The sequence below is a fragment of the Coregonus lavaretus genome (assembly GCF_964263955.1).
Source record: "Coregonus lavaretus genome assembly, chromosome: 4".
Lineage (NCBI taxonomy): Eukaryota > Metazoa > Chordata > Actinopteri > Salmoniformes > Salmonidae > Coregonus > Coregonus lavaretus.
In genome coordinates this window covers 63,217,000-63,244,777 of record NC_139991.1, presented here as the reverse complement: position 1 = coordinate 63,244,777, position 27,778 = coordinate 63,217,000, and the positions used below count along the sequence as shown (strand labels likewise).

The 27,778-nt window shown below is 43.5% G+C and overlaps 1 protein-coding gene across 1 annotated transcript in view; it reads right to left on the bottom strand.

The window, feature by feature from the left end:
• LOC311127866 (formin-binding protein 1-like) overlaps positions 1 to 27,778 on the bottom strand; it is a 107,969-nt gene that overhangs the window by 32,666 nt on the left and 47,525 nt on the right. The window contains exons 2-6 of the mRNA XM_084159763.1: positions 24,732 to 24,847; positions 17,630 to 17,686; positions 17,254 to 17,401; positions 6,021 to 6,083; positions 3,821 to 3,925 (exon numbers count right to left, since the gene is read on the bottom strand). Of these exons, the coding sequence (XP_084015889.1) occupies positions 3,821 to 3,925; positions 6,021 to 6,083; positions 17,254 to 17,401; positions 17,630 to 17,686; positions 24,732 to 24,847 (489 nt within the window). The remainder of the gene's footprint in view (positions 1 to 3,820; positions 3,926 to 6,020; positions 6,084 to 17,253; positions 17,402 to 17,629; positions 17,687 to 24,731; positions 24,848 to 27,778) is intronic.

The window sequence follows — 27,778 nt, the reverse complement described above, 5'->3', positions numbered from 1 at the left end:
ACAGACATACATGTGATCCCTTGAGTGTTTTGAATAAAGGAAAAAGGGACAGACATTTTTTTCTGATGCTTTTGCTTGCATAGCCACATAAGCTAAGCAAGATGTTGATTAATCTGAACGGTGTTACGGATAAAGCAAGCAGAAGGTTTTGACAAATACACACATGAAGAGACTGAGCGATATAGGGCTAAACTCTCACAGAAAAAACAACAGGTATGAAGACACAACAAACAGACCTCCAAAGGCAACTTATTATGCTAAAAACCAACCCTACAATACAGAGATATATAGACACACCTGAGAGGACAGAGGACAGTGCTCAGTATTGGACAGAGTGCAGATATAGGACAGTGCTCAGTGTTGAACAAAGTCCAGATATAGGACAGTGCTCAGTATTGAACAAAGTCCAGATATAGAACAGTGCTCAATACGGGTAGCTGAGGTCACTAACATCCCACTGGGCACAGACGTCAATTCAACGTCTATTCCATGTTGGTTCAATGTAATTTCATTTAAATGAAGTGGAATCAAAGTTGATTCAACCAGTGTGTGCTTGAATAGGTGATTGTGTTTTGGGGTGACCCGTGTATGCGATGAGAAACAAGGTCGAGAGTCGAGACAGTGTGTGTGTGTGTGTTCCCACAGATATAACACATGCTCTGCCCAGTGTGGACCTACCTTGTAGGAACTTCGCTTCAAGGTATGGCAGAAAAATAAATAACAACAGAAACACACACACAAAGTTAGCCACTTCCTGCTGAACAGGAAGCAGGAAGCTTTTATAGACCCTGCGTAGTCATAGCTACACGTCCTGGACCAATGAGGATGAGTTCACCCAGAGAAGAAGTGGGTGGCTGAGGGATAAACACACACTCTGCCAAGGCCAGAACAGAGGCTAACAAAATCATGTTATGGCTTCTTCAACAATGGTATTGTTAACCACAGTAGCTCAACACATAACTCAATAGTGAAATTGCTGTGTGAGGGGCTCCAGGTGGTAGGCCTAGTTACTTTCTAGAGTACTTTACAACTGACACTTATAATAATAATATTAATAATAATATGCCATTTAGCAGACGCTTTTATCCAAAGCGACTTACAGTCATGTGCGCGTACATTTCTACGTATGGGTGGTCCCGGAGATCGAACCCACTACCCTGGCGTTACAAGCACCATGCTCTACCAATTGAGCTACAGAGGACCACACTTGAGGGGCACCGAGCGGTAGGCCTTCTTTTCTACTTTCTTCAGTGTTTTCCAGCGGAGACTACACTTCATAGGAGACTCAGTAAAAGTCCACACAGAGCCATAAGGGGACATGTCTTAATCTAAGCGGCGAAGCGGCCAAACCGTAATTTGAGGGATTTGTCCGCCAGTGGAGGATAGGGAGCAGTTTGAGGTTTGCACCAGCTGCTTACCAAACCACAAGAACCCCAACTCAACAAACTCCAGCCTCTCTGGATTATACCCAGTGATATGGTCCTAACTAAGACTACACAGCCCCAGAGTTCCCTAGTCTAAATATATCCCATGTGGAATACTGCTATTATCTTAAACATAGCTAGTGAGTGTATTTGAAGATTTACGCTGCAGTTTTCTCATTACTGAATTATCTGAATTCTCTCAGTAGTGCTTGAGATGTCATACCACAACACCACAAGAAGACAGCTAAACACTTAGCCTATAACCATCACTATAACAAATGAACACATTAATGGTTAGGATGGTGACATGTCATGTCTTCCGATGATGTAATACTCCACAGTCTCCTAAATGATGGAGGGAATCTGTCTCTGCAGTCAGAGGAGGAACACATGAAGGCGTTTGGTTTCACATGGCTGATCTGTTTGCCAGGATCATCTAGCAGCGTATTATGTGGCCTGGTTAATACACTAAATAGTGAAAGGCAGACCCTAACAGACCATGATACATAGAAAGTGATGGATTTAGTACATGATTTAGTACTAATGACATCAGTGTGGTGGCAATCTTGTGTCCATGATATCATGTGCCAGTGTGTGTTTCCAGAATGAGAGAGTGTTAGGAGTAACACAGCTCACATTAAAATAGAAAGGCTTCATCCACCTCAGCTCTCTGATTCCCTGGCTGGAACAAAGAACTGCCACGACAACAGAAACAAGACAAACGTTGAGTAACTGTTGGAAATAAAAGGCACAGAGTAAAATAGCAGATGCTGGCAATTATGTAAAAATAAAAGGGAGTAAAAAAAATCAAATGAATGTCAGTCCCAATGTCAGCTGGGTATTGTAAAAGAGGAAATGTAATAATTGATATTTCTTTTATTTTCTCAATTTCATCAGATAGAAAGTGAATCTGATGTGAGAGGAGGCGAGTGATGTCAGTCAGACAGACACTCACACAACAGATACTATGTATGAATAATGTAGGGTCTGTAAACATTACTGCAGTCTTTCATTAGATATCGACACACACACACACACACACACACAACTGGGAACACAGCAATGTGTGTGTGTGTGTGGGGGGGGGGGGGGGTGAGCATCTACAGACTCATGCATATCTATGAAAGGGCCAGTTTAACACAAGTGGAATGTTTGTCAGACTTTCCACTGGCTATAAACTCTACATACAAAACTCCAGAGCAAGAGTTATGTTGTCTTCCCTTACCATAATATTATATAGAGTGTCACATATTGAGTTTACATGACTAACACCAATCTTCAAATGCATTAAAAACATCCTTGTTATCACTAAAGACTTGTTTGTTTCTCAAAACCAAGCAGTGAATAACTTGACAGATGATAATTTCCACTAACACAGGGGACTCAGACACAGTGCCAGACTTGGTATGTGTTTGTGCTGGTTGCTGAGGGAGAAGCAGGGCTGATACTCTATGTCAGTTCAGTTCCTGTCAGTCCAGTGCTGTACAGTGCTGCTCTGGTCCAAGCCAATGGTCTGAGCCCATCCATTGTGGCTGTTTGCCTGTGAGAGACTGAGGACATAAAGGCTCCTTGTTCAGGCCTGTATTAGCATCATAATCGGATCTGAACCGTGTCAGCTCTGAGCTCTGAGCCTGGGTCGCTGCTGGGCGGACTGCTGATGAAGCAACATGCCGGGGTGGTGGTGACCCATGATGCCTTGCGACATGGCGTGGCGTTGGCAGTAGTGTGTGGGTTAAAGGCACGGACGTCAGAGGCTATCCCAATTCCCGACCGATGATTGGGGACACAGGATGTGACATCAACACAAGGCCCCAAAGTCTGATGACTGGTGAGATTCATCAGCGACAGCAGAAATGCAAATACACAGATAAACATACAAACAACACATTCACACGACACAACACTCATTATCCAGCATGCAAGGAAGGAAGTTTAGATAGAGACAACAATGTGCACACTCACACTCACACACACGGACACAAAGCTGGTTGTGCTGCCAAGCGACGCACATGGTAGACAGGCAGGTCACAGTGACTGGCTGCTCTGCTCCTGGTCTGCCTGGCCAACAGTGATAATGACTCAGTCAGTCAGTCCTGCTATCAGCCGTGGTGAGAAGCAGGAGATCACTGTTACTGTGCTGCTGCTGACAGAGAGACACAATGCCAGCCTGTACAGAAAGCCCTGGTGCGAAACCAACTGTTACTGATGCATCACGTGGGGTGGGTCAGTGAAAAGAGAGGGGGGGGAGATAAAGCAGTTATGTTTAAGCAGTGTGATTATAATGCACTTGCTTGTGATTGGTCAGTGGTGGGCAGGAGAACTTGTGATTCGTCAGTGGCGAGCAGGCTAGTTTTTGATTGGTTGGTGGTGAGCAGGAGAGTGGTGATAGGACATACCTTCTCCACGTCTGCCTTTGTTACATTGATGTCGGAGTCCATTCTCTCAAAGTACTGCTGCGCCCTGTCCGCCTCTTTACAGTCTCTCTCGAACCGCCGTTTACTCTGAGGGGAGAACAGTCGCATAGTTATTTTAGATGTCACTCATATAGTATGGCCTATAACTCACTAATGTAGTGGGAACTTGGAGAGGGATAGACGTCACATTCAGTGTAGGCTACATGGACGTCATATCGTTTCAGACCAGGCATTGTGTGCCATAGACGTCAGTTAGCCTACATTGGACATGTGGTTTCTGACACAGCCAGAGGGTCTCTCTCTCAAAGTCAAGTCTGTCTGGAGATTAAATAAATGTTCATGGTGGCTGTTTGTGCTCAAAATCATCCCTTCTTCCATCCCTCGCTCGGAACAATCAGTGTTTGTTCATTGAGGGTGCACTCTAACCCTTGCCTCGCTGCCCTGAACACAATGGGAACATTGAGCGCTCAGAGAGGGAGGAGGAGAGGAATGGGACTGTAATGTTTCTCTCTCTCTCTCTCCCTCTCCCTCCCTCCCTCCAGATAGTGATAAGGAAGGCCCTGCACAGAGTCAAACAATCACTGGGATAGGCTCTCCTTTACAGAGAAAACAAATACACTGACACTCATTCCTTTCACTCCTTCATTTGTTGGCCTCTCCTCCTCCACTCCTTGTGATCAGCTTGGAGGGATGACTTTATGCTAAACTTTAGGAATGCACAATAATCTACTGCACTGTCCTTGAGAACCTCAGTCTGAATTAATGCAGTCTTCAGACCTGTTGTTAACCTGTTAATGAGTTAATGTCTTAATCTACCCTGCATTCTGAACAGTCTGACGGTTCATTCAACAAGGCTTATGGACAACTCTATTTGTCCAGGAAGCATAGGGCGCCACAAAACCTCACCACCTCCACTTCCCTTCTCCATTTGATCTAATTTCAATCTGAGATGCAGCTATGACCGTTGATAAACTTTGAGCTCTGCAGTCCTATCCTCAACAATCTTTCACATTCACAAGAAAAAGGGCCATTGTTTTGGTTTAGTTTCTCATTGGGATGGAATGGCTTAGGGAGAAAGGCTGTATATTATGAGTGTAATCCTGTGTAAACCCCTGCCTAGTGATTTTTATTCAACAGTTCCATACATTCGATACCCACTAATCCTCAAACAGGAGTGATGCCATTCTCTGCCAGGTAATGGGCTTCAGTTTCTCCACCTACTATACTGCAATTTAGCAACTACATGCACACTATGACTACTGGGCTGTCATAACTGTAGTAGTACTATGACTACTGGGCTGTCATAACTGTAGTAGTACTATGACTAATGGGCTGTCATAACTGTAGTAGTACTATGACTACTGAGCTGTCATAACTGTAGTAGTACTATGACTACTGGGCTGTCATAACTGTAGTAGTACTATGACTACTGGGCTGTCATAACTGTAGTAGTACTATGACTACTGGGCTGTCATAACTGTAGTAGTACTATGACTACTGGGCTGTCATACCTGTAGTAGTACTATGACTACTGGGCTGTCATAACTGTAGTAGTACTATGACTACTGGGCTGTCATAACAGTAGTAGTACTATGACTACTGGGCTGTCATAACTGTAGTAGTACTAGGACTACAGGGCTGTCATAACTGTAGTAGTACTATGACTACTGGGCTGTCATAACTGTAGTAGTACTAGGACTACAGGGCTGTCATAACTGTAGTAGTACTATGACTACTGGGCTGTCATAACTGTAGTAGTACTATGACTACTGGGCTGTCATAACTGTAGTAGTACTAGGACTACAGGGCTGTCATAACTGTAGTAGTACTATGACTACAGGGCTGTCATAACTGTAGTAGTACTATGACTACAGGGCTGTAATTGTATTATAGTAGTACTATGACTACAGGCCTGTAATAGTATTATAGTAGTACTATTACTACTTTTAGTCATTTAGCAGACACTCTTATCCAGAGCGACTTACAGTTAGTGAGTGCATACATTTTCATACTGGCCCCCCGTGGGAAACGAACCCACAACCCTGGCGTTGCAAGCGCCATGCTCTACCAACTGAGCTACAGGGGACTAGGACTAGTATTATAGTAGTACTAGGACTACAGGGCTTTAATAGTATTATAGTAGTACCACATACTCAGTAATACTACTCTATCCAGTACTCACCGACTCCAGCTGTTTCCACGAGATCTCAATCTGTTGCTGCGCTTTACGCCCATCATTGAAGTGCTGATAGAGAGAGAGAAAAAAGTGATTACAACGTTTGCTCATAAATCATATATATCTACAACAGCAGTGGGGGGGGGGGGGGGGGGGTAAAGAAATATAGTGATTTAAAAAATAGAGGGAGAGAACTGATGAGTTTGCCCTTGATGAAAGAGATGGAAGGCAGACGAGATGAAGGGTGACTGATGGACACCAGGAGATTTTGGTTACAAAATGAAGCCCACCTCACATACTGATTAAAATGCAGCTACCCTGTGAGATGCAGGTTAGCCTCACCATGTACCAGACCTAGGGCTAATACAGTAGACCAGGCTTCCCCAACTGGCAGACATTTTCATTGTTGGACATAAAAAACTGTAAAAACACCAGGAAATCAGCTCCTAGTGATGTACATTTTGGAAATCTATTCCCAAGTATTCCCACGCATAATAGAGACGTGATCGTATACAAATTTAAGCAAGGTTTGAAATGATTGTTTAAGTCAAATATAACATCTGTTTGGGCTTCTTGCGGTCAATTTGCAGTCTACAAATTATTTTTTCTTATTTTCCGGCCCCGCGACCATCCGCTCAAGAAAAAAATCGCCCGCAGCTGAATATAGTTGATGATCCCTGCAGTAGACGTTTGTACTTAATCCCACTAGATGGCACAGATTTGATTACAGTGACAAACCAATTGGCACAAAGCACCAGATCACAGGTGCACTGCTACAGCCTGTGACTTCAAAATGACCTATCCATTCATCATCAAAAGGACTGTCCCAATACAGATGGACATTGCAACTCTCTCTCTCCATAGAACATTACTGCACCTTATTAAATTTAAATTATTATTATCATCATAGGTGTAGAGGAGCGTTACATGTCTGTGTGAAAGCGTTGCATCATGTCCATGAGCAGAACAGAAACTGGTTGGTTGGTTAGAGTGTAGTACCTCAGAGTCACGTGTCCTGACACTAGTGAGAGAAGCTGCTGATGGTTACCATGCCTAGGGACAGGACACCCATCTTAATTTCCCCCCAATGTAACACGGGTGGCCAGAGCCCAGAGGGACAGAAAATAATTGTACTGTACTGAGGCATGACCACCGTGTGTGTGTGTGTGTGTGTGTGTGTGTGTGTGTGTGTGTGTGTGTGTGTGTGTGTGTGTGTGTGTGTGTGTGTGTGTGTGTGTGTGTGTGAGTGAGACAGAGAGAGAGAGAGTGTGAGAGAGAGAGAGAGAGAATGAGAGGCAGAGAGCGAGAGGGGCAGAGAGTGATAGAGAGGGGACAGAGAGAGAGAGAGAGAGAGAGAGAGAGAGAGAGAGAGAGAGAGAGCGAGAGAGAGGCTAGAGAGAGGGGGGGGGACACATAAGTGATCAACAGAAAAGACAGGGAGATAAGTACAGTATAATGGCAGCAGAAGAGGAAAATAACTAGAGATCCCAGACAGACACAGATAGTGACTGAAAGGATGTAGAGATACCAGACAGACACAGATAGAGACTGAAAGGATCTAGAGATACCACAGACACAGATAGTGACTGAAAGGATCTAGAGATACCACAGACACAGATAGTGACTGAAAGGATCTAGAGATACCAGACAGACACAGATAGTGACTGAACGGATCTAGAGATACCAGACAGACACAGATAGTGACTGAACGGATCTAGAGATACCAGACAGACACAGATAGTGACTGAACGGATCTAGAGATACCAGACAGACACAGATAGTGACTGAACGGATCTAGAGATACCAGACAGACACAGATAGTGACTGAGACAGAGATTCTAAGATGGCTGCCAGTGCCAGCCTTGCCAAGCATGGCATATTGCACAGGGAGGACATCGCAGCTGTCGGTCTGGGCATGCTCAGTAAACATGCTGGGTGTTTTTCTAACAGGCCGCACTTGGCCTTCCCCCCTCCAGGGAATTAATGAGAGAGGGAGTGAGAGAAGGAATGAGAGCACGACTTGGCCAAAAGACAGAACACGTTTCTCTGCAGTCGTCTTAGTGAAAAATATTAGAATATGTAAAAAACAAGCACTTCTTCTCTGGATTGTCTCTGAACATGTCAAAAGACTCAGAAACGGACAGAAAATTGTGTGTTATAAAGGCCTAATAATGAATGTATCACTCCTATTATAAAACACTGTAGAACATTTAATTGAAGCAGTTGATAGCAATAAAACAAATGAAAGAGAGATATCCCAAGCAAGCACCAGTCTATGCTGGTCTCAACCTCAGTAGCTGTGTTGAATATTGATGTCTACCCCAAGTGTTAAATAAAAGACAGGCTATTATAGAGAATGAAAAGCCCAGCGTTTGTATTTTGGTGGCGTGTCAATGCTTCTAATCTAAATGGCCCCTGTCAGTAACTCTTGTATTCTGCACACACACATGCCGGCCGGCACACATGCACACACGCACGCACACACACGAGAAGACAGACAAGGAGTTAACGTCTACCCAATTAATTATTTACAGCAAGTCTGTAAATGTCTAGGGCCCAGAGTTTCCCAAACTCTGACCTCGGGACCCCAAGGGGTGCACATTTAGGTTTTTGCCCTAACACTACACAGCTGATTGAAATAATCAAAGCTTGAGGATTAGTTGATTAGTTGAATCAGCTGTGTAGTGCTAGGGCAAAAACCAAAACGTGCACCCGTTGGGGTCCCGAGGACCGCGTTTGGGAATCCCTGGTCTAGGTTATATGACTGAACTGGGTTTATACAGTCCCTTGCAAATGTCACTTCTCACTTCCTTGTCTTACTGGGGAAACCATGACTATCTTTGGGGAAGCCAAGTCAAATGGGGAAGCCCTCAAACTGTTTTAGGGAAATTACTTCAGCTCTTAAAGGGAATGGCCCACCCTGGAGCCAGTGGTGTGAGCCACTTAAAATGCATCGGAGAATCCAGTGGTGTAGTCAAGTGTCTCAGCTCTACCACTGAAACATACTAAAGGGTGAGCCAACGGGAACTCCCCTTTTAAAGATCACAGGTTTGTAAGCTGATCATAATTGACAGTCAAGAAGAATGTTTACCTCCCCAGGTCACCACACAGAGAGAGGCAGGTGGCAAGTCATTTCACAAGACACAGATAAGACCAGACCAAGTGACATCATTGTTATTGTCAAACTCTCTCCTTCAAGCAAATATTTTCTTCTCCATGACAACATTTGCGAGAGCAGAGGCAACTGAGACAGTGTGTTAGGAGGAAGACGTCCATCAAAGATAAACAAACCACATTGTTCCAAATGCACTACATAGGGAATAGGGTGCCATTTGGGATGCGGGTGCCATTTGGGACGCAGAGACTGAGACACAAACATTGCTCCCCAAACAAGCTGCTATAAAGAATCTCCAATGCTCCAGTACAGTAGTAGACAGGGCTGTGGTGGAATATCTAGGCATATAGTACTGTATGTGGCACAGACGTATGGCTATACGATGCATGGACACCATATAAAAACATGAATGAGTCTGAAGTAAAAGGAGATTTCTACGTTTATGATTTGGACCCGGGCAGCTTTACGAGGCATGGGCACCATATGATGCTATTCACTCTAGAACAAAAAGGGTCTGCCCAGTGTTTCTGATTCAGACCCATCTGCAGTAAATATTTTTTTACCAGGTAAGTTGACTGAGAACACGTTCTCATTTACAACAACGACCTGGGGAATAGTTACAGGGAAGAGGAGATGAATGAGCCAATTGGAAGCTGGGGATGATTAGGTGGCCATGACTCTTATGATAAGGGATCTTTCATTACCACAGAGAGTCAGGACACCCATTTAACATCCCATCCAAAAGACAGCACCCTACACAGGGCAATGTCCCCAATCACTGCCTTTGGGATTTTCTTTTTTTAGACCAGAGGAAAGAGTACCTCCTACTGGCTGTCCAACACCACTTCCAGCAGCATCTGGTCTCCCATCCAGGGACAAACCAGGACCAACCCTGCTTAGCTTCAGAGGCAAGCCAGCAGTGGGATGCAGAGTGGTATGCTGCAGGTATTCTGATGAGAACATAGACTATATGGGCAACATGGTCTACAGACAGTCCTTCTCAGTGTCTGCCAGTCGATCTGTCCATATTTGCATTTATGGACTAGCCTGCAGCAGTGATCCTCTTGGCCAAGGTCCATCCTGCCCGTATAGTGAATGACACACCACTTTGATCTCCCCCACATCCTCTCTTTCTCTCACACACACCATGCCAGACTCATTAGTGTAATCATCATTCTCTCTGAGTGATGTGTATTATGGTGGGAGCTGTGGGACTAGAAAAGAATAGACGGTCTCTCTCTCTCTCTGAGAGAGAACCGTGCCCCGGCTCTGTGTAGAGGCCGACTCCTCAAGATACATGTATATGGTGCTGTTGGCGCACACAGTGAGCATGATAAAGACAACTCCAAAACAGGCTGATATACTTCCCTATGATAGTGCAGTGGTTTAAAAAACATTTGAAAGGTCAGAAAAATACAAATTATTCTTCAATGTTCTCTTTGTCTTTATATTGTTCTCTCTCCAGTGAAAAGGTCTGTGGTGTCCATTTGATATTTCAGAGGCGTTCCATGTTTTTTACTATCTCTCAGGGAGACATACGAGAATTGGAACACTTTCTTCTTCCACACTGAGCTACTCTGTGGACCTGTGTGTGTGTGTCTCTCTCTCTGCTATTTTATCAGTGCGCAGGTGCACATTTTTCACTGTCAGGTCTGGAGAATTAGTGACCCAAGTGCAGCTAGGTTATGCAACCTTAGCAAAGACACACACAGTAACTCGGACTGGCCGATATAAAGAGCCACAACATGCTATGAAAACAGAGTGAAACACTACCCCTCATGTTTAGCTCATTTAGGGCCAATTCAGACAGTGTAGAGTTACAGTGAGAAACAGTCATTTATGAATGTGGTCTGGGTCTGTCTGGGCTGAGGAGACCTCGACCCTGCTCCTCCTCTTCCTCCTTCTCCTCCTCTTCCTCCTTCTCCTCCTTCTGCTCCCCCTCAGACCCCCCTCTTAGCCAGTCTGCCCCCCTCCCCTGCCCCCCAGAGCTGGGCTTACTGAGGGTTCAACCAGGGAGGAAGGGAGGGAGTTTACAGTACAAAACAAGCTCCATAACTGTGGAATTAATGGAGGGTATTAATTTACGGAGTGGCTGCAGTTCAGGATTTTCTGGAACCTGATTTGCTGTTGCAAAACATGTGGAGATTCCTGAGCATGCGGGATCCACTAGCCTACCTCCTTTCAGCTGCTGCTCAGTGCTCAGTCACTCCGTGACTCCGCTGCCTTTTGTACACAGAACAGTTCGAACAAACGTATTCATTTGTCTGCTGTAACAGTAGGCTATTGCAAACAGAAGCATGACACAAACAGGTTGTCTAGCAATTTCATGTTCTTTTTTCAGGAGGGGAGCTACATGCAGATATTTAGGCCAGCTATATGTAGCCTACACAGCATAACAAACGAGCAAGACACAGGCAGGCAGTCAATAGCGATGTAATGTTCTTTTTTCATCATCATTGCAAACGTTGACTAAACGGGAGGCAGATTCCTGGCTATATGGCAGCATAACTATAAAGATTACATCATCACACAAAACGCTAATGGTTTTGCTAGTGCTACGGCAATATCAGTTCCAACAGACAGAGAAGGTTGTAGCCGGCCCTTCATATATATTTTTGGAACGTTCGTTTGAATTGCAGCTGTTCAGAAATATGCGGCAGAGACAGACATAGGCTAAATCATCATTTCGATCATATTGGTTGAGGGTTCAGAAGAGGGTGAGTAAAGAGAGAAACGTGAATGTGTGTTAATAACACATGCGCAGAACGTGATTCGGATCCTTAGATTTGAGAAATACGTTTCCGGAGGGCCAGGGCGGGGGTGAAAACTCTGTAGTCATAGCCTCAGCCATTCATTTATTGCTCCTCTCTTTCTGTACTGTAGACAGACTATACCTGTCCTGTCCTGTCCCACTGAAAGGCCAGTAGGATACTGTAAGCCCCCAGGAGGGACAGTCATAGACAGGAACTCAACCATCCTATCTGTCTGCAGATCTGATTCAATTGCAGAGCAAATGACTACACTAGATACTGATGACTAGTGTTTATGACTATGAAGGTGTGTGTTAATGATTGCATGTGTGCAAAAGACTACAAGAGAGAGGCAGAACGTATTCCCGTTCTGTACCAGCTGAATAAATAACCGTGCGGTGTAAATAATAGGCTCCTTACTCTGGGCCAAACGCTTAGCATAGAGGGTCTCTCTGAACAATGCCACCTGTTTCTATTCTAGACTGCTTCTTCAGATGTTTTATATAGCCAGTACTATGTTACTACAAGCAAACTAGTAACAGACACAGATAGAATCATAAATGATGAATGAGCATGTGTAGCTCTCGAGCTTTGCATATTATCGACATGCACAGACATACTGTACAGTACAATATTCAACAACACAGTCACAACACAGGTGCTCTGCACAACAGGCCGTGCCAGACTCTTTCTGCTGTGTGTTTGGCATGACAACAACAAGGATGTTGGCTGCTAGACAGAACTAAAAACAGACTGACCACCAGGTTACAGCCCATTAGACTGACCACCAGGTTACAGCCCATCAGACTGACCACCAGGTTACAGCCCATCAGACTGACCACCAGGTTACAGCCCATCAGACTGACCACCAGGTTACAGCCCATCAGACTGACCACCAGGTTACAGCCCATCAGACTGACCACCAGGTTACAGCCCATCAGACTGACCATCAGGTTACAGCCCATCAGACTGACCACCAGGTTACAGCCCATCAGACTGACCATCAGGTTACAGCCCATCAGACTGACCATCAGGTTTCAGCCCATCAGGATGACCACCAGGTTTCAGCCCATCAGGATGACCACCAGGTTACAGCCCATCAGACTGACCATCAGGTTACAGCCCATCAGACTGACCATCAGGTTACAGCCCATCAGACTGACCATCAGGTTTCAGCCCATCAGGATGACCACCAGGTTTCAGCCCATCAGGATGACCACCAGGTTTCAGCCCATCAGACTGACCATCAGGTTACAGCCCATCAGACTGACCATCAGGTTACAGCCCATCAGACTGACCATCAGGTTTCAGCCCATCAGGATGACCACCAGGTTTCAGCCCATCAGGATGACCACCAGGTTTCAGCCCATCAGGATGACCACCAGGTTTCAGCCCATCAGACTGACCATCAGGTTACAGCCCATCAGGATGACCACCAGGTTTCAGCCCATCAGGATGACCACCAGGTTACAGCCCATCAGGATGACCACCAGGTTACAGCCCATCAGACTGACCACCAGGTTACAGCCCATCAGGATGACCACCAGGTTTCAGCCCATCAGGATGACCACCAGGTTTCAGCCCATCAGGATGACCACCAGGTTACAGCCCATCAGGCTGACAACTTCTCCTGGAAGCACAAGGAAAAACCGCAAAATCCACATGCTTGCAGCATTCTTATAATGTAGTACTCTAATAAACTAATGAGGAAATATGACAACATTGAACAAACAGAGCCAAAACCGAGCGCCAGACAGTGTCTCTGTGTGCCAATGAACCAGTCAAAGACTGGCACGATTTGGTTCCATAATAGAGGGAACTATGTGATAGTGATATGTGACAGTAACATAGAGGGACTATAGCTGAATAGGAGAACACAGGCTCAGTCATCACCATCATACAGATAAAACTCATTAACTGTCCTCCAAACCAATAAACTGACAAAAGCTATGGAACTGAGTGAGGGAGGGAAAAGCCACTTCAATGTTGCTTAACAGAGAGCCTACTATCTCTGGATATGGGTATTTGTTGGTTTAGAGCTGATATAATCTCTCGTCAACTTAACTGGTACCGTAGAATCCATCGGGTAGGAATGGGATGCGTGGGATAATGAACAGCAGTAGTTCCGGTGTTTGGGTTTTTCATCACTGGTTATTTGGACAAATCACGATTTCGCAGGTGTTAGCATCTTTCGACCTTGGGAAGGGGAGGGGGGATTTGGCCCGTAACTTAGAAAAAGAGAGGGTGGAGCTCCTCGTTCCAGGTCCACTCCTCGTTCTAGCATCTCTTGATTCCTTCTCTTAACATGTATGGAGGACGGCTCATAATAATGGCTGGAATGGAGTGAATGGATATTGTGTGTGTGTGTGTGTGTGTGTGTGTGTGTGTAGGTCACAGTAGCATCCTGCAGGCAGCCTGAGGGGGAACATTCTAATGAATGAGGGCCAATCAAGACAAGACACTAGACATACAGAGACCCAGACCCGGGGCCAGAACCAGGCCGAGCCAAGCTAGATCAAACCAGAGCCAACAGACCAGGGCAAACCCTGAGGGCCTGAGGATTCTTCTTCAAACAAACCCAGAGACAGTTAGAGTTCACTGGAAATCCCCCCCCCCCCCCCCCCCCAACCCCCCGCCTTTGTTGTTCTAACTGAGCTTTAAGAGGAAAATGGCTGAATCAATAATCCTTTAGTGTTTCCTGTCTTCCTGCCTTGGTCTTTTAAGGTAAGCTGAGGAGGGAGGGCATACATTTTTGCTGCTCGTCCTTGACTGTGTGGTGTGTAGACAAATGCTTAGAGAGGTCAGTCTGAAAGGTCATGTCAGCCACTGGCAACCTGCTCTTTGCAGTTTTTTACGATGGATTCCCCTCGCTGAGCTTCCGTGACATGAGAGGTTATGATAGCTTTTCTAACAAACTGCTCTTTTTCCCCTCTTGCTTGACAAAAGCTGATGTCTAAAAGGTAGCCATAGAATTGCACTCTGTTCTGTTCTCTCTTTTCACTGTTTTCTGTTTTCTTGTTTTTCCTCCTAACTAAGATCCTACTACTGTGTTAATGCTGCATACTGCACCTCTCCTGCTCTAACAAATGAGTTTATAATGGGAAGGAGAAACGTGAGTTCAGAGTTTAAATATACTGTATGTTCAATGCATCTTTGTCAGGTGGTTTATATGAGAAAAATAAACTCTTAATGTTAGCGAATGATAGGGAAGTCTATGATCTGATCCATATACAGTGGGGAGAACAAGTATTTGATATACTGCCGATTTTGCAGGTTTTCCTACTTACAAAGCATGTAGAGGTCTGTAATTTTTATCATAGGTACACTTCAACTGTGAGAGACGTAATCTAAAACAAAAATCCAGAAAATCACATTGTATGATTTTTAAGTAATTAATTTGCATTTTATTGCATGACATAAGTATTTGATCACCTACCAACCAGTAAGAATTCCGGCTCTCACAGACCTGTTAGTTTTTCTTTAAGAAGCCCTCCTGTTCTCCACTCATTACATGTATTAACTGCACCTGTTTGAACTCGTTAACTGTATAAAAGACACCTGTCCACACACTCAATCAAACGGACTCCAACCTCTCCACAATGGCCAAGACCAGAGAGCTGTGTAAGGACATCAGGGATACAATTGTAGACCTGCACAAGGCTGGTATGGGCTACATGACAATAGGCAAGCAGCTTGGTGAGAAGGCAACAACTGTTGGCGCAATTATTAGAAAATGGAAGAAGTTCAAGATGACGGTCAATCACCCTCGGTCTGGGGCTCCATGCAAGATCTCACCTCGTGGGGCATCAATGATCATGAGGAAGGTGAGGGATCAGCCCAGAACTACACGGCAGGACCTGGTCAATGACCTGAAGAGAGCTGGGACCACAGTCTCAAAGAAAACCATTAGTAACACACTACGCCGTCATGGATTAAAATCCTGCAGCGCATGCAAGGTCCCCCTGCTCAAGCCAGCGCATGTCCAGGCCCGTCTGAAGTTTGCCAATGACCATCTGGATGATCCAGAGGAGGAATGGGAGAAGGTCATGTGGTCTGATGAGACAAAAATAGAGCTTTTTGGTCTAAACTCCACTCGCCGTGTTTGGAGGAAGAAGAAGGATGAGTACAACCCCAAGAACACCATCCCAACCGTGAAGCATGGAGGTGGAAACATCATTCTTTGGGGATGCTTTTCTGCAAAGGGGACAGGACGACTGCACCGTATTGAGTGGAGGATGGTTGGGGCCATGTATCGCGAGATCTTGGCCAACAACCTCCTTCCCTCAGTAAGAGCATTGAAGATTGGTCGTGGCTGGGTCTTCCAGCATGACAACGACCCGAAACACACAGCCAGGGCAACTAAGGAGTGGCTCCGTAAGAAGCATCTCAAGGTCCTGGAGTGGCCTAGCCAGTCTCCAGACCTGAACCCAATAGAACATCTTTGGAGGGAGCTGAAAGTCCGTATTGCCCAACAACAGCCCCGAAACCTGAAGGATCTGGAGAAGGTCTGTATGGAGGAGTGGGCCAAAATCCCTGCTGCAGTGTGTGCAAACCTGGTCAAGACCTACAGGAAACGTATGATCTCTGTAATTGCAAACAAAGGTTTCTGTACCAAATATTAAGTTCTGCTTTTCTGATGTATCAAATACTTATGTCATACAATAAAATGCAAATTAATTACTTAAAAATCATACAATGTGATTTTCTGGATTTTTGTTTTAGATTACGTCTCTCACAGTTGAAGTGTACCTATGATAAAAATTACAGACCTCTACATGCTTTGTAAGTAGGAAAACCTGCAAAATCGGCAGTGTATCAAATACTTGTTCTCCCCACTGTAAAGGAGTCAAAGGTCGCATCCCAAATGGCACCCTATTCCCTATATAGTGCACTACTTTTGACCAGAGCCCTAGGGAATAGGGTACCATTTGGGACGCAGTCATAGAGTTATGTGTTTGCCCAGTGGCATGTCTTTGTGCGGTTGGCTGCATATCTATATTTCCTCAGCTGTGACGTCAGTATACAGAGGATAGGACAGGGCACGCGGAAGGGATGGGCCTGGCTCTCTCTCTTTTCTGTGGGCAAGTGTGCCTGGTTTCTGGCTACAGCCTAGTTTTACTGTCTATAAAGTAAACTGTATGTTTAAGGGTAAGTAGTGTAGGAGAGCAAGACTGACCGTGAATATAGACCAATAGATGTAAAGACAGAGAGAGACAGAGGGGGGAACAACATACACAGAGATATAAACAGACAGAATACTGAGAGAGACCAGGAAGATGGATGGATGGGGATGGATATAGATATATAGAAAATATATAGCGCACACAAACAGTAGATGGATCAGAATACAAACAGGAAGTGTATGTGTTCTCACCAATTTCCTCTCTGCCTTGAGCTCTGTGAGGTACCGTGAGAGTTCAGCGATGATCTGAGAGGTCAGGTTCTCAGCGATGACCTCGTGCTGTCCTGCGTAGTCGTTCAGCTCGTTCAGCGTCGACAGGAAGGCCCGGCATGATGTGTATCTGACAGGTCACAGGAAGTGATGTCAGAGGAAGTGGAGACGTAGAGGGGCCTGACACAGCATCTTATCTAGGGTGCTATAAGATGCTCAGATGTTGGAAGAAACATTAGGCCTACTTCATTAGCTACGAAATTAGAGGAAATAGCCTAATAACTGACAATCCAAATGCAATACAGTATATAACTGTGATTTAAGTAACTTTGTGGTTGCGTATGGGTGCCAAACTCACTTGTTCTCCTCCTCCTCTCTTGAGTTTTTCTTTGGTTGATACTTCTTTGATAGATTCCTGTGAAAAAATAACAAGCAGCAGGGTTCTGTTACTACTAGATACAACCACAGTAATATATACATATATAGTTACTACTAGTTACAACCACAGTATTATACTGTATATAGTTACTACTACAGTACTACTACGGTATGTTTATGGTATGTTTGGGTGGCAGGTAGCCTGGCGGTTAGAGCGATGGGCCAGTAACCGAAAGGTCACTGGTTCGAGTTCCCGAGCCGACAAGGTGAAAAACATCTGCCGGTGTGCCCTTGAGCAAGGCAATTAACCGTAATTGCTCCAGTGTCACCGCTGATAATGGCTGACCCTGGCCGTGACCCCACTATCTGAGGGTGTCTCAGGGGGAGTTGAGATATGAAAAAAATATAATCATAATCCACGTGGGAAATATAAGAACCCACCAAATTATTATTATTACAATGTGTTTAGTATCCCAATGGGTTATTATAATAGCACTCCACTGTATTCCTCCATTACTGATGTTCATGTCACTGTGCCAATGGATCATCTATACCAGAATGCTTTCTGCCATCCCTTCCCTCCCACCTCCATCCCTCCATCTCCACGCCCTCTGTTCCAGTAATAATGCTTATGGCCCCAGGACCATGAATTCACAATCAGTCACCATGAAGAAACATGCTTTTCTCCTCCAGACTTCGCCCTCTTTCTGACATTGGCTGCACAAGCCTGCTGGCACGAGATGAGTGAGTCAAATCAAATAAATCAGGCTGGCATACAGATTTAGTAGGTAGTATGCTATATAAAACAGGCTGGCATACAGATTTAGTATGCTGTATAAAACAGGCTGGCATACAGATTTAGTATGTAGTATGCTGTATAAAACAGGCTGGCATACAGATTTAGTATGTAGTATGATGTATAAAACAGGCTGGCATACCGTACTAGTATGTAGTATGCTGAATAAAACAGGCTGGCATACAGATTTAGTATGCAGTATAAAACAGGCTGGCATACAGATGTAGTATGTAGTATGCTGTATAAAACAGGCTGGCATACAGATTTAGTATGCTGTATACAACCGGCTGGCATACAGATTTAGTATATAGTATGCTGTATAAAACAGGCTGGCATACAGATGTAGTATGTAGTATGCTGTATAAAACAGGCTGGCATACAGATTTAGTATTTAGTATGCTGTATAAAACAGGCTGGCATACAGATTTAGTATGTAGTATGCTGTATAAAAAAAGGCTGGCATACATATTTAGTATGTACTATGTTGTATAAAACAGGCTGACATACTTATGTAGTATGTAGTATGCTGTATAAAACAGGCTGGCATACATATTTAGTATATAGTATGCTGTATAAAACAGGCTGGCATACAGATTTAGTATGTTTTATACAGCATACTACATCAGTATGTCAGCCTGTTTTATACAACATACTACATACTAAATCTGTATGCCAGCCTGTTTTATACAGCATACTACATCAGTATGTCAGCCTGTTTTATACAACAGGCTGGCATACAGATTTAGTATGTAGTATGTTGTATAAAACAGGCTGACATACTGATGTAGTATGTATTATGCTGTATAAAACAGGCTGGCATATAGATTTAGTATATAGTATGCTGTATAAAACAGGCTGGCATACATATTTAGTATGTAGTATGCTGTATAAAACAGGCTGTCATACAGATTTAGTATGCAGTATGCTGTATAAAACAGGCTGACATACCGATTTAGTATGCTGAATAAAACAGGCTGGCATACTAATTTAGTACGTAGCATGTTGTATAAAACAGGCTGACATACTGATTTAGTATGCTGAATAAAACAGTCTGGCATACAAATTTAGTATGCAGTATGCTGTATAAAACAGGCTGGCATACAGATTTAGTATGTAGCATGCTGAATAAAACAGGCTGGCATACAGATTTAGTATGCAATATAAAACAGGCTGACATACTGATGTAGTATGCTGTATAAAACAGGATGGTATACAGATTTAGTATGCTGTATAAAACAGGCTGGCATACAGATTTAGTATGCAGTATAAAACAGGCTGGCATACATATTTAGTATGCTGAATAAAACAGGCTGACATACTGATGTAGTATGCTGTATAAAACAGGCTGGCATACAGATTTAGTATGTAGTATGTTGTATAAAACTGGCTGACATACTGATTTAGTATGTAGTATGCTGAATAAAACAGGCTGGCATACAGATTTAGTATGCAGTATAAAACAGGCTGGCATACAGATGTAGTATGTAGTATGCTGTATAAAACAGGCTGGCATACAGATTTAGTATGCTGTATACAACAGGCTGGCATACAGATTTAGTATATAGTATGCCGTATAAAACAGGCTGGCATACAGATGTAGTATGTAGTATGCTGTATAAAACAGGCTGGCATACAGATTTAGAATTTAGTATGCTGTATAAAACAGGCTGGCATACAGATGTAGTATGTAGTATGCTGTATAAAACAGGCTGGCATACATATTTAGTATATAGTATGCTGTATAAAACAGGCTGGCATACAGATTTAGTATGTAGTATGTTTTATACAGCATACTACATCAGTATGTCAGCCTGTTTTATACAACATACTAAATCTGTATGCCAGCCTGTTTTATACAGCATACTACATCAGTATGTCAGCCTGTTTTATACAACAGGCTGGCATACAGATTTAGTATGTAGTATGTTGTATAAAACAGGCTGACATACTGATGTAGTATTTATTATGCTGTATAAAACAGGCTGGCATATAGATTTAGTATATAGTATGCTGTATAAAACAGGCTGGCATACATATTTAGTATGTAGTATGCTGTATAAAACAGGCTGTCATACAGATTTAGTATGTAGTATGCTGTATAAAACAGGCTGGCATACATATTTAGTATGTAGCATGTTGTATAAAACAGGCTGACATACTGATTTAGTATGCTGAATAAAACAGGCTGGCATACACATTTAGTACGTAGCATGCTGTATAAAACAGGCTGACATACTGATTTAGTATGCTGAATAAAACAGTCTGGCATACAGATTTAGTATGCAGCATAAAACAGGCTGACATACAGATTTAGTATGTAGTATGCTGTATAAAACAGGCTGTCATACAGATTTAGTATGCAGTATGCTGTATAAAACAGGCTGGCATACATATTTAGTATGTAGTATGCTGTATAAAACAGGCTGTCATACAGATTTAGTATGCAGTATGCTGTATAAAACAGGCTGGCATACATATTTAGTATGTAGCATGTTGTATAAAACAGGCTGACATACTGATTTAGTATGCTGAATAAAACAGGCTGGCATACACATTTAGTACGTAGCATGCTGTATAAAACAGGCTGACATACTGATTTAGTATGCTGAATAAAACAGTCTGGCATACAGATTTAGTATGCAGCATAAAACAGGCTGACATACAGATTTAGTAAGTAGCATGCTGAATAAAACAGGCTGGCATACAGATTTAGTATGCAGTATAAAACAGGCTGACATACTGATGTAGCTCTCTCTCTCTCTCTCTCTCTCTCTCTCTCTCTCTCTCCAGTTTAATACAGACTGACAAGCACACGCATGCGCGCACACACACACAACCACACACAGTAGGCTACTCAATCAGCCTATGTACAATACACTGTACCAGACAGCCAATAAAAACCAGGTAAACCTATTAGAAGAATCCACCTACATACAGCAACAGACCAGACAAGCCAATTAGATTTTAGCAGACAGATGCAGAGAGAATCAGGAAGCATTGAGCATGCTGCATGGCAGGCAGCGAATGGTGAGTCACATTGTAGCTAGGTCCTCTTCACTCATGCATGGTGTGCTGCTGTTTACTATGCTGATGTTTGGACCATTAACCCTCTCAGTAGGAATAGAGGTCAGGTCCTACATGGTGAGTACAATGAAGGTCAACAGAAACAGTAGAATATTAATAGAACCCCTGCAACGACATGGTCATGGCTGCCCTTTTAATGTCAACTGTATAATCAAAGGAAAAAACTACTGCTGCAATAAAGACTATTATATTACTGTACCAATATAACATGAACAATATTAACCATGCTGACTAACAACTAGTCTAGAATTCATTGGTAGTGAAAAAGAAGACAATAATCATCCTTATTATTAGACTAACATGTAGCTCGAACTCAGCCATTAACAAGGCAGTATACATCATATTTTTCTGAGATGTAGGCCTATGTGTTCCTCCTCGACAGTACTGCCATTGAAATTCCATGCTGCTTCGGATGTAGGCTTTAAAAAAATAAGCATAACTCCATCATGAATGAATCATGCATGTGGTAAATCTCTCTCTCTCACACACACACACACACACCCACCCTACTCCTCTAACCTTGTGCCTGCTCTGTTGCTAGGCAGATCTACCTCTCCCTCTCTCCCCCTCTTTTCCTCTTCTCCCTTGCTTTTGAACCTGGCTGTCTCTCACTCATGGCCAGATGTCATGGCAGAATGCATTTGCCCTTCCTCCTCCTGCTCCGTAGTGTATTTAACCAACACAGAGACAGCCAGAGGGTGCCTATAGGACTTACTGAGGATTAGACCAGTGTGTGTGTGTTGGGGTAATGGAATATCAATTATTGTGCCCCATATTGGGTGATACTGTGCCATTTCACCACAGTGTATTTGTAATACCCATTCCCCTAAGTAGTATGCACACAGACAGTCCTTAACCTACTGTACTCTACTGTACTGTGGATTATACCAATGTGTGTTACTGTGTGTAATGCACTGTAGCCTACTGTACTATATTGAAATATTGTGCATGTTTATCCATTCGATACAGTGGAGGTGGGTTTAACCTAGATTATACCAGCGTATGCTGTTTGGTTTGGTGAAATGGCAGGCCTAATGGTACTGAGCACTGTGCATTGTTCAGCCAGCCATGGTATCTGTCTACACGCTACAGCATGGATTGTGTACAGTCTTAAATATGCATTTGGTCTAATTTTCCCCCATTTCTCTTTTGATAATGTCTATTGATGCATTGTAGTGCCATGTTATCTGCAGAGCAGAGTGAGGTGTTTGTCTTGTTGAGCGTTTATTGCTAATGGCTGAAACAGTGGTGCCAAACTGCCCACCAACCATCTGTAAGATATTTCACACACAGCAGAGAGCTATCACCCTGTTCAGGCCCAGAGACCATAGAACAGATCTATCAAAGATCTTACAGACACCACACCATAGCTCATCAGAACTCTCATTCACACTGACAAGGTGAAGCCACAGTTGAATTACAGCACTGAGGAAAGGGAGAGGAGAGGGAGGACAGGAAAAATAGTTAAAAACAGGGGAGAAGAGAGGCAGGAAAGAGAGGGAGGAGGAAAAAAGAAGAGAAAAACAGGAGAGGCGAACCGAACCTCCTCCAGCACAAAGGAGTGGCGAGGGGTGGATGACCAAAGGGCCAATTTCAGTGTGTTTATTAGATTGTGTTTATTAGATCTAGCAGGGCTGTGTTCTATTGGTCTGAGCGCACCCAGTAGATTCAATCTGCTTTAACAAGCAAAGTTTATCAGGGGGAGAATAATTAGTCCAGATGGGGATGCAGAAACAAACAACACACACAAAGATGCACATTGTGTCCAAAAAAAACCAGAACAACCTTTTTTGAAGCTTTATAAACAGGCCTATCCATTCTGTAATTTGCTAATCCTATTTTCCTGTGATAGCAGTAGGCCGTCCGGGTGGGAAACAAATGTGTATTTTCAGATGGAGAGATATGAGTCCTACAGTTCTACTGTTTAAGCAGATTGAATTAAAACATCAGACTGCCACATCTGCAGAGTCATCAGGTTCAATAAAACACATCATAACATGGACTATCCCTGTGTCACAGATACCAAAGTAAAACACAGACGGAAACTAATTAGGGAATTACGTGTGTTTGTGTGTGTGTGTGTGTGTGCCATGCAAACAGAGAGTGAGGAACTACTAGTCCTATTATCTCCTCAGTAAAGGAAGATTTATCTAGAAATAGAAGGAGGAGGGGTTAGGGGTTTAGGGGTGCGGGATCAGTACAGTAATTAGTCTTTAGCCCTCCTCTTCGCCCTCTCTCGGGAACCAGATAAGGGATTTGGGGGCAGACCTCTGCTGTTTGTTGTTGGGGTGTAAGAGGGCCTAGGAAGAGTATGCCCTCACCCCTACCCTATTTGAGGAGAGGGGGGCTTGGGGGTGTTTAAAAGGGGGGCGGAACTAAATTACAGACACTCCACTGTGATTGGAGGAAGAGAAATGTGGGTCAGTGCTGGCTGGGGATGATAATATTGATACCTTGTTACTATGGAAACACATGCCTCCCACCGCCCGCCAACCTTACTTCCTCTCGCCTAAAGCAGAAAACAGCAAGAAAGCACTGTTGTGCCAGAGAGAGAGACAGAGAGAAACCTAGAGAGAGAAAGACAGAGACAGAAAGAGACAGAGCGAGAAAGAAAGACAGAGAGAGAGAGAGAGACTACAGAATCAGAGAGATGGAGTGAGACAGCGAGAGCGACAGAAAGAGAGAGAGACAGGGATGGATAGAAAGAGAGGGAGAGATAGACTTCCGTTCCAGGCATCATCATTCTGTTTATCTAGCCATCCACCTGGGTAAAGCTAACATCCCTAGTCTGTCAGGCTGAGCTCTCTGATAGGACCTCACTTAAACAAACTCAGTAGTAATGTGCTCCCTGCAGGCTGAATGAGGTGTACACTGTCAAACTGTCAGTGACTTTGTCTGTGTGGAAACATGAAAAGCTTGTTTTTAATGGCAGTGAAATACAGTATCTTATACAATAATAATAATAATTAATTTTAAGCACTTTTCAAGACACCCAAAGTTAGCTTACGTACACAAGATAATCAGCAATTAGCCAGATAATTAGGCGATATGTTATAATTATGCTATACTTTGTACGCTGAAGAAGGCTGAGGCCAAAATGATTTAATTATTGAAGAATACTGTCCATTTCATTCACTGGTGAAATATCTAGACAGAGAACTAGACTTACATTATCATAACAGGGCAATACAGAAACACTCACCTAATCTGCTTTGCATAGTTGATTTCGATCTCCGATCGCTCTTTGACGAATTTACTGTACCTCTCCACGAACTCGATGCCGGACTGTGTATGCTTCTCCAGGTTATCAAACTGATCCTGCAAACAGAGGAGGGAGAAAGAGAAACAGGCATGAACATAACATCCATTTAACATTTGCCACAAATGTAAACCTTACTAGCTGCAAGGACGAAAAGTTGCCTACATGACCTTTTACATGTGTTGACAACGTGAGTTAGCCTCACTTTTTGCCAGCAGTACTGAAATGCCAATTAGTTTAACGGTTCCAGATATCCATTATAATGGCTGTACAGCGCCTGCTCAAATGACTCACAACACTGTTTGTGCTAATATTTTCCCTTCTCAAAGGCCAAGGGTTTCACAGTCAACAATTAGGTATATTCTCTCACTTTGCTGCGGACACTTAAAGCTGTAACTTTTTGGGAAACCAGACAATGAACTATAGATCTGTCATTCTCATTGAAAGCAAGTCTAAGAAGCGGTAGATCTGTTCTATGTGCACTATTGCTATTACATGTTACCATGTTTACGTTTCGTTTTTGCATCTTTTACTTACGGTTTTGTACACCAGATTCAAACAGCTGAAAATACAATATTTTTGGAAAAGGTATTTCACAGCAGTTGAGGTGGTACCATAATTCTCTACACTCCTTGATTGTTTTGTCACATAAACTGAAATTAGTCATTTTAGCAACCAGGAAATTGCAGAGAGCTTTTCTGCATAGTGCATCTTTAACTTATTATCCAAGTCTGTTTGGCACACCTGCCTTCTAATAAGCTAATAGGGTAAAACAAAAAGAGTTCAGATAATTGAATTTAACAGTGGAACAAGCTGGCCTTTCTACCTTAGTGCCTAGTCTTAGGGCCCCCTGCAGCCAGGGTTGTGGGTTCGATTCCCACGGGGGGCCAGTATGAAAAAATAATGTATGCACTCACTAACTGTAAGTCACTCTGGATAAGAGCGTCTGCTAAATGACTAAATGGAAATGTAGTCCTTCCTGGAGCTAGCTTTACCGATTCCAAAGAGACTTACCAGCCAAAGCCACCAATCCGATAAAATGGCTGACTTACTTTATAGACTTTGGGGGTTTCATAAACAGCTAATAGTGTGGCTATGACACACATTGTCCTCTTTGGAATAATGGATGCCTGTAGTATTGCTGTACTTTGGTTACAAGCAGAAACACTAATCATGTAGTGTTGAGGTTACAAGCAGAAACATTGTAGCTATGCAGTATTGAGGTTACAAGAATAGACACTGTAACCCTGTAGTATTGCTGCAAGCTACTTTTGTTACAAGCAGAAACACCTCCACCGATGAACTGGCCCTGACTCAGAGGGACTTTCCACCATTTACAGAAACCCATTCAGCCTCCTTCACTCACATCAAGTAAAGACTTCAACTGTAGGCTAGTTTTAGAGTACCCTAACCAACAATGGCCTTGTACATTATTCATAGCTTAATACAGTTATTCAGCCTAACCACTGTCCCTCATCTGTACTGTGCAGTCTAACCAAAATGTGCATGATTGTCAAATTCATCGTTTCCATTCATTGTCTCTCCTCTGTCATATAGCCTAAGCATGTGTAGAATAAAGAACAACTTCATGATGCTGCATAATGTTACCTTATCTGTTGCCTTATTAAAACACCTGATTTCAGCCATAATTTCTGGAGAAAATAAAAATGAGGCTACATTCCAAACAGGCTAGCCCATATCCAACAGTTCCACTGTACTACATGTACAACAGCCTACAAAAAACATCCCTACTGTTGGGGATCACACACTCGAGTAGCCTACCCCACAGAACATTTTACAATGATGAGTCTCCATCCATTGACAGTACTAACAAAGGAACACAGACGATATAGCTTGGTTCGGGTTAGTTTTACATTCACCTTGGTATAGCTCCAACAGTTCCCCATCCTCTCCTCCATAATCTGTAGTCCACCTCAACCCAAACCAAATGTCTGTCCTCCTCAACCCAACCAAAGCTGCCTGCAGCACTTCATGCAGTATATTTCCCAACTGTCTACTGAGCTACTGTCCCAGACCAGTCTTATGAGCTCGACAGGGTTCTGAGTGGGGGTGTCTTTGTGCTGCTTTAATCCGTCGTTTTACACAGCCTGACTGCTCCAGCTAGCTGCCTCAGACACAGGAAGTGGATGTGGCTTGAACAGCTTAGCATTCGTGTTTGATACTCTACCTAATAGTACCATTGCTACAATGAACACAATGCTACAGCCAACATGAAGGAAACACATGTTTAATACATGATGAGTGTCAATGTATGGGATGAATGAAAGCATGAAAACCATGAGTGTAGCTAGGTACTGTAATAAAACATGGATGATTGCTATATAGGGCAAACAAGGACAACAGCAGCAGATATATTCAGATGGAGGGTCTTTTCACACCAACGTCCCTCAGTTGCAACAACCCCTCATTCATGAACCCACTCACCAACCCACTGATGTGAAGAGACGTGAGATGCAAAACAATTGGCTATTCTATTGAATTACAAAAGATGCCCCAGTAGCTTCCTCTCTATCATATTTTATACTTTGCCACTCCCCCCTCTCTCTCTCTGCAGCATGCTCTCCTCATCCCTTCTTCCCTGAGGAAGTGCTCGCCACTCGTTGTCAGCATCCGTGCCAATTAAATTCAGCAGATCTCCTCACAGCGTTTGGTTCATTAAAACACTGGATAGCAGCCACTCAACAGGAACTCACCATAGAAACACATAATGCTGCACCTCAAAATACATACTTGCTATAATAGAGTAATCCTCCATACCTCACTGCACCCAAACACACCCTTCACTAACACGCACAAAACACACCCTTCACTAACACGCACACAACACACCCTTCACTAACACGCACAAAACACACCCTTCACTAACACGCACAAAACACACCCTTCACTAACACGCACAAAACACACCCTTCACTAACACGCACAAAACACACCCTTCACTAACACACACAAAACACACCTTCACTAAC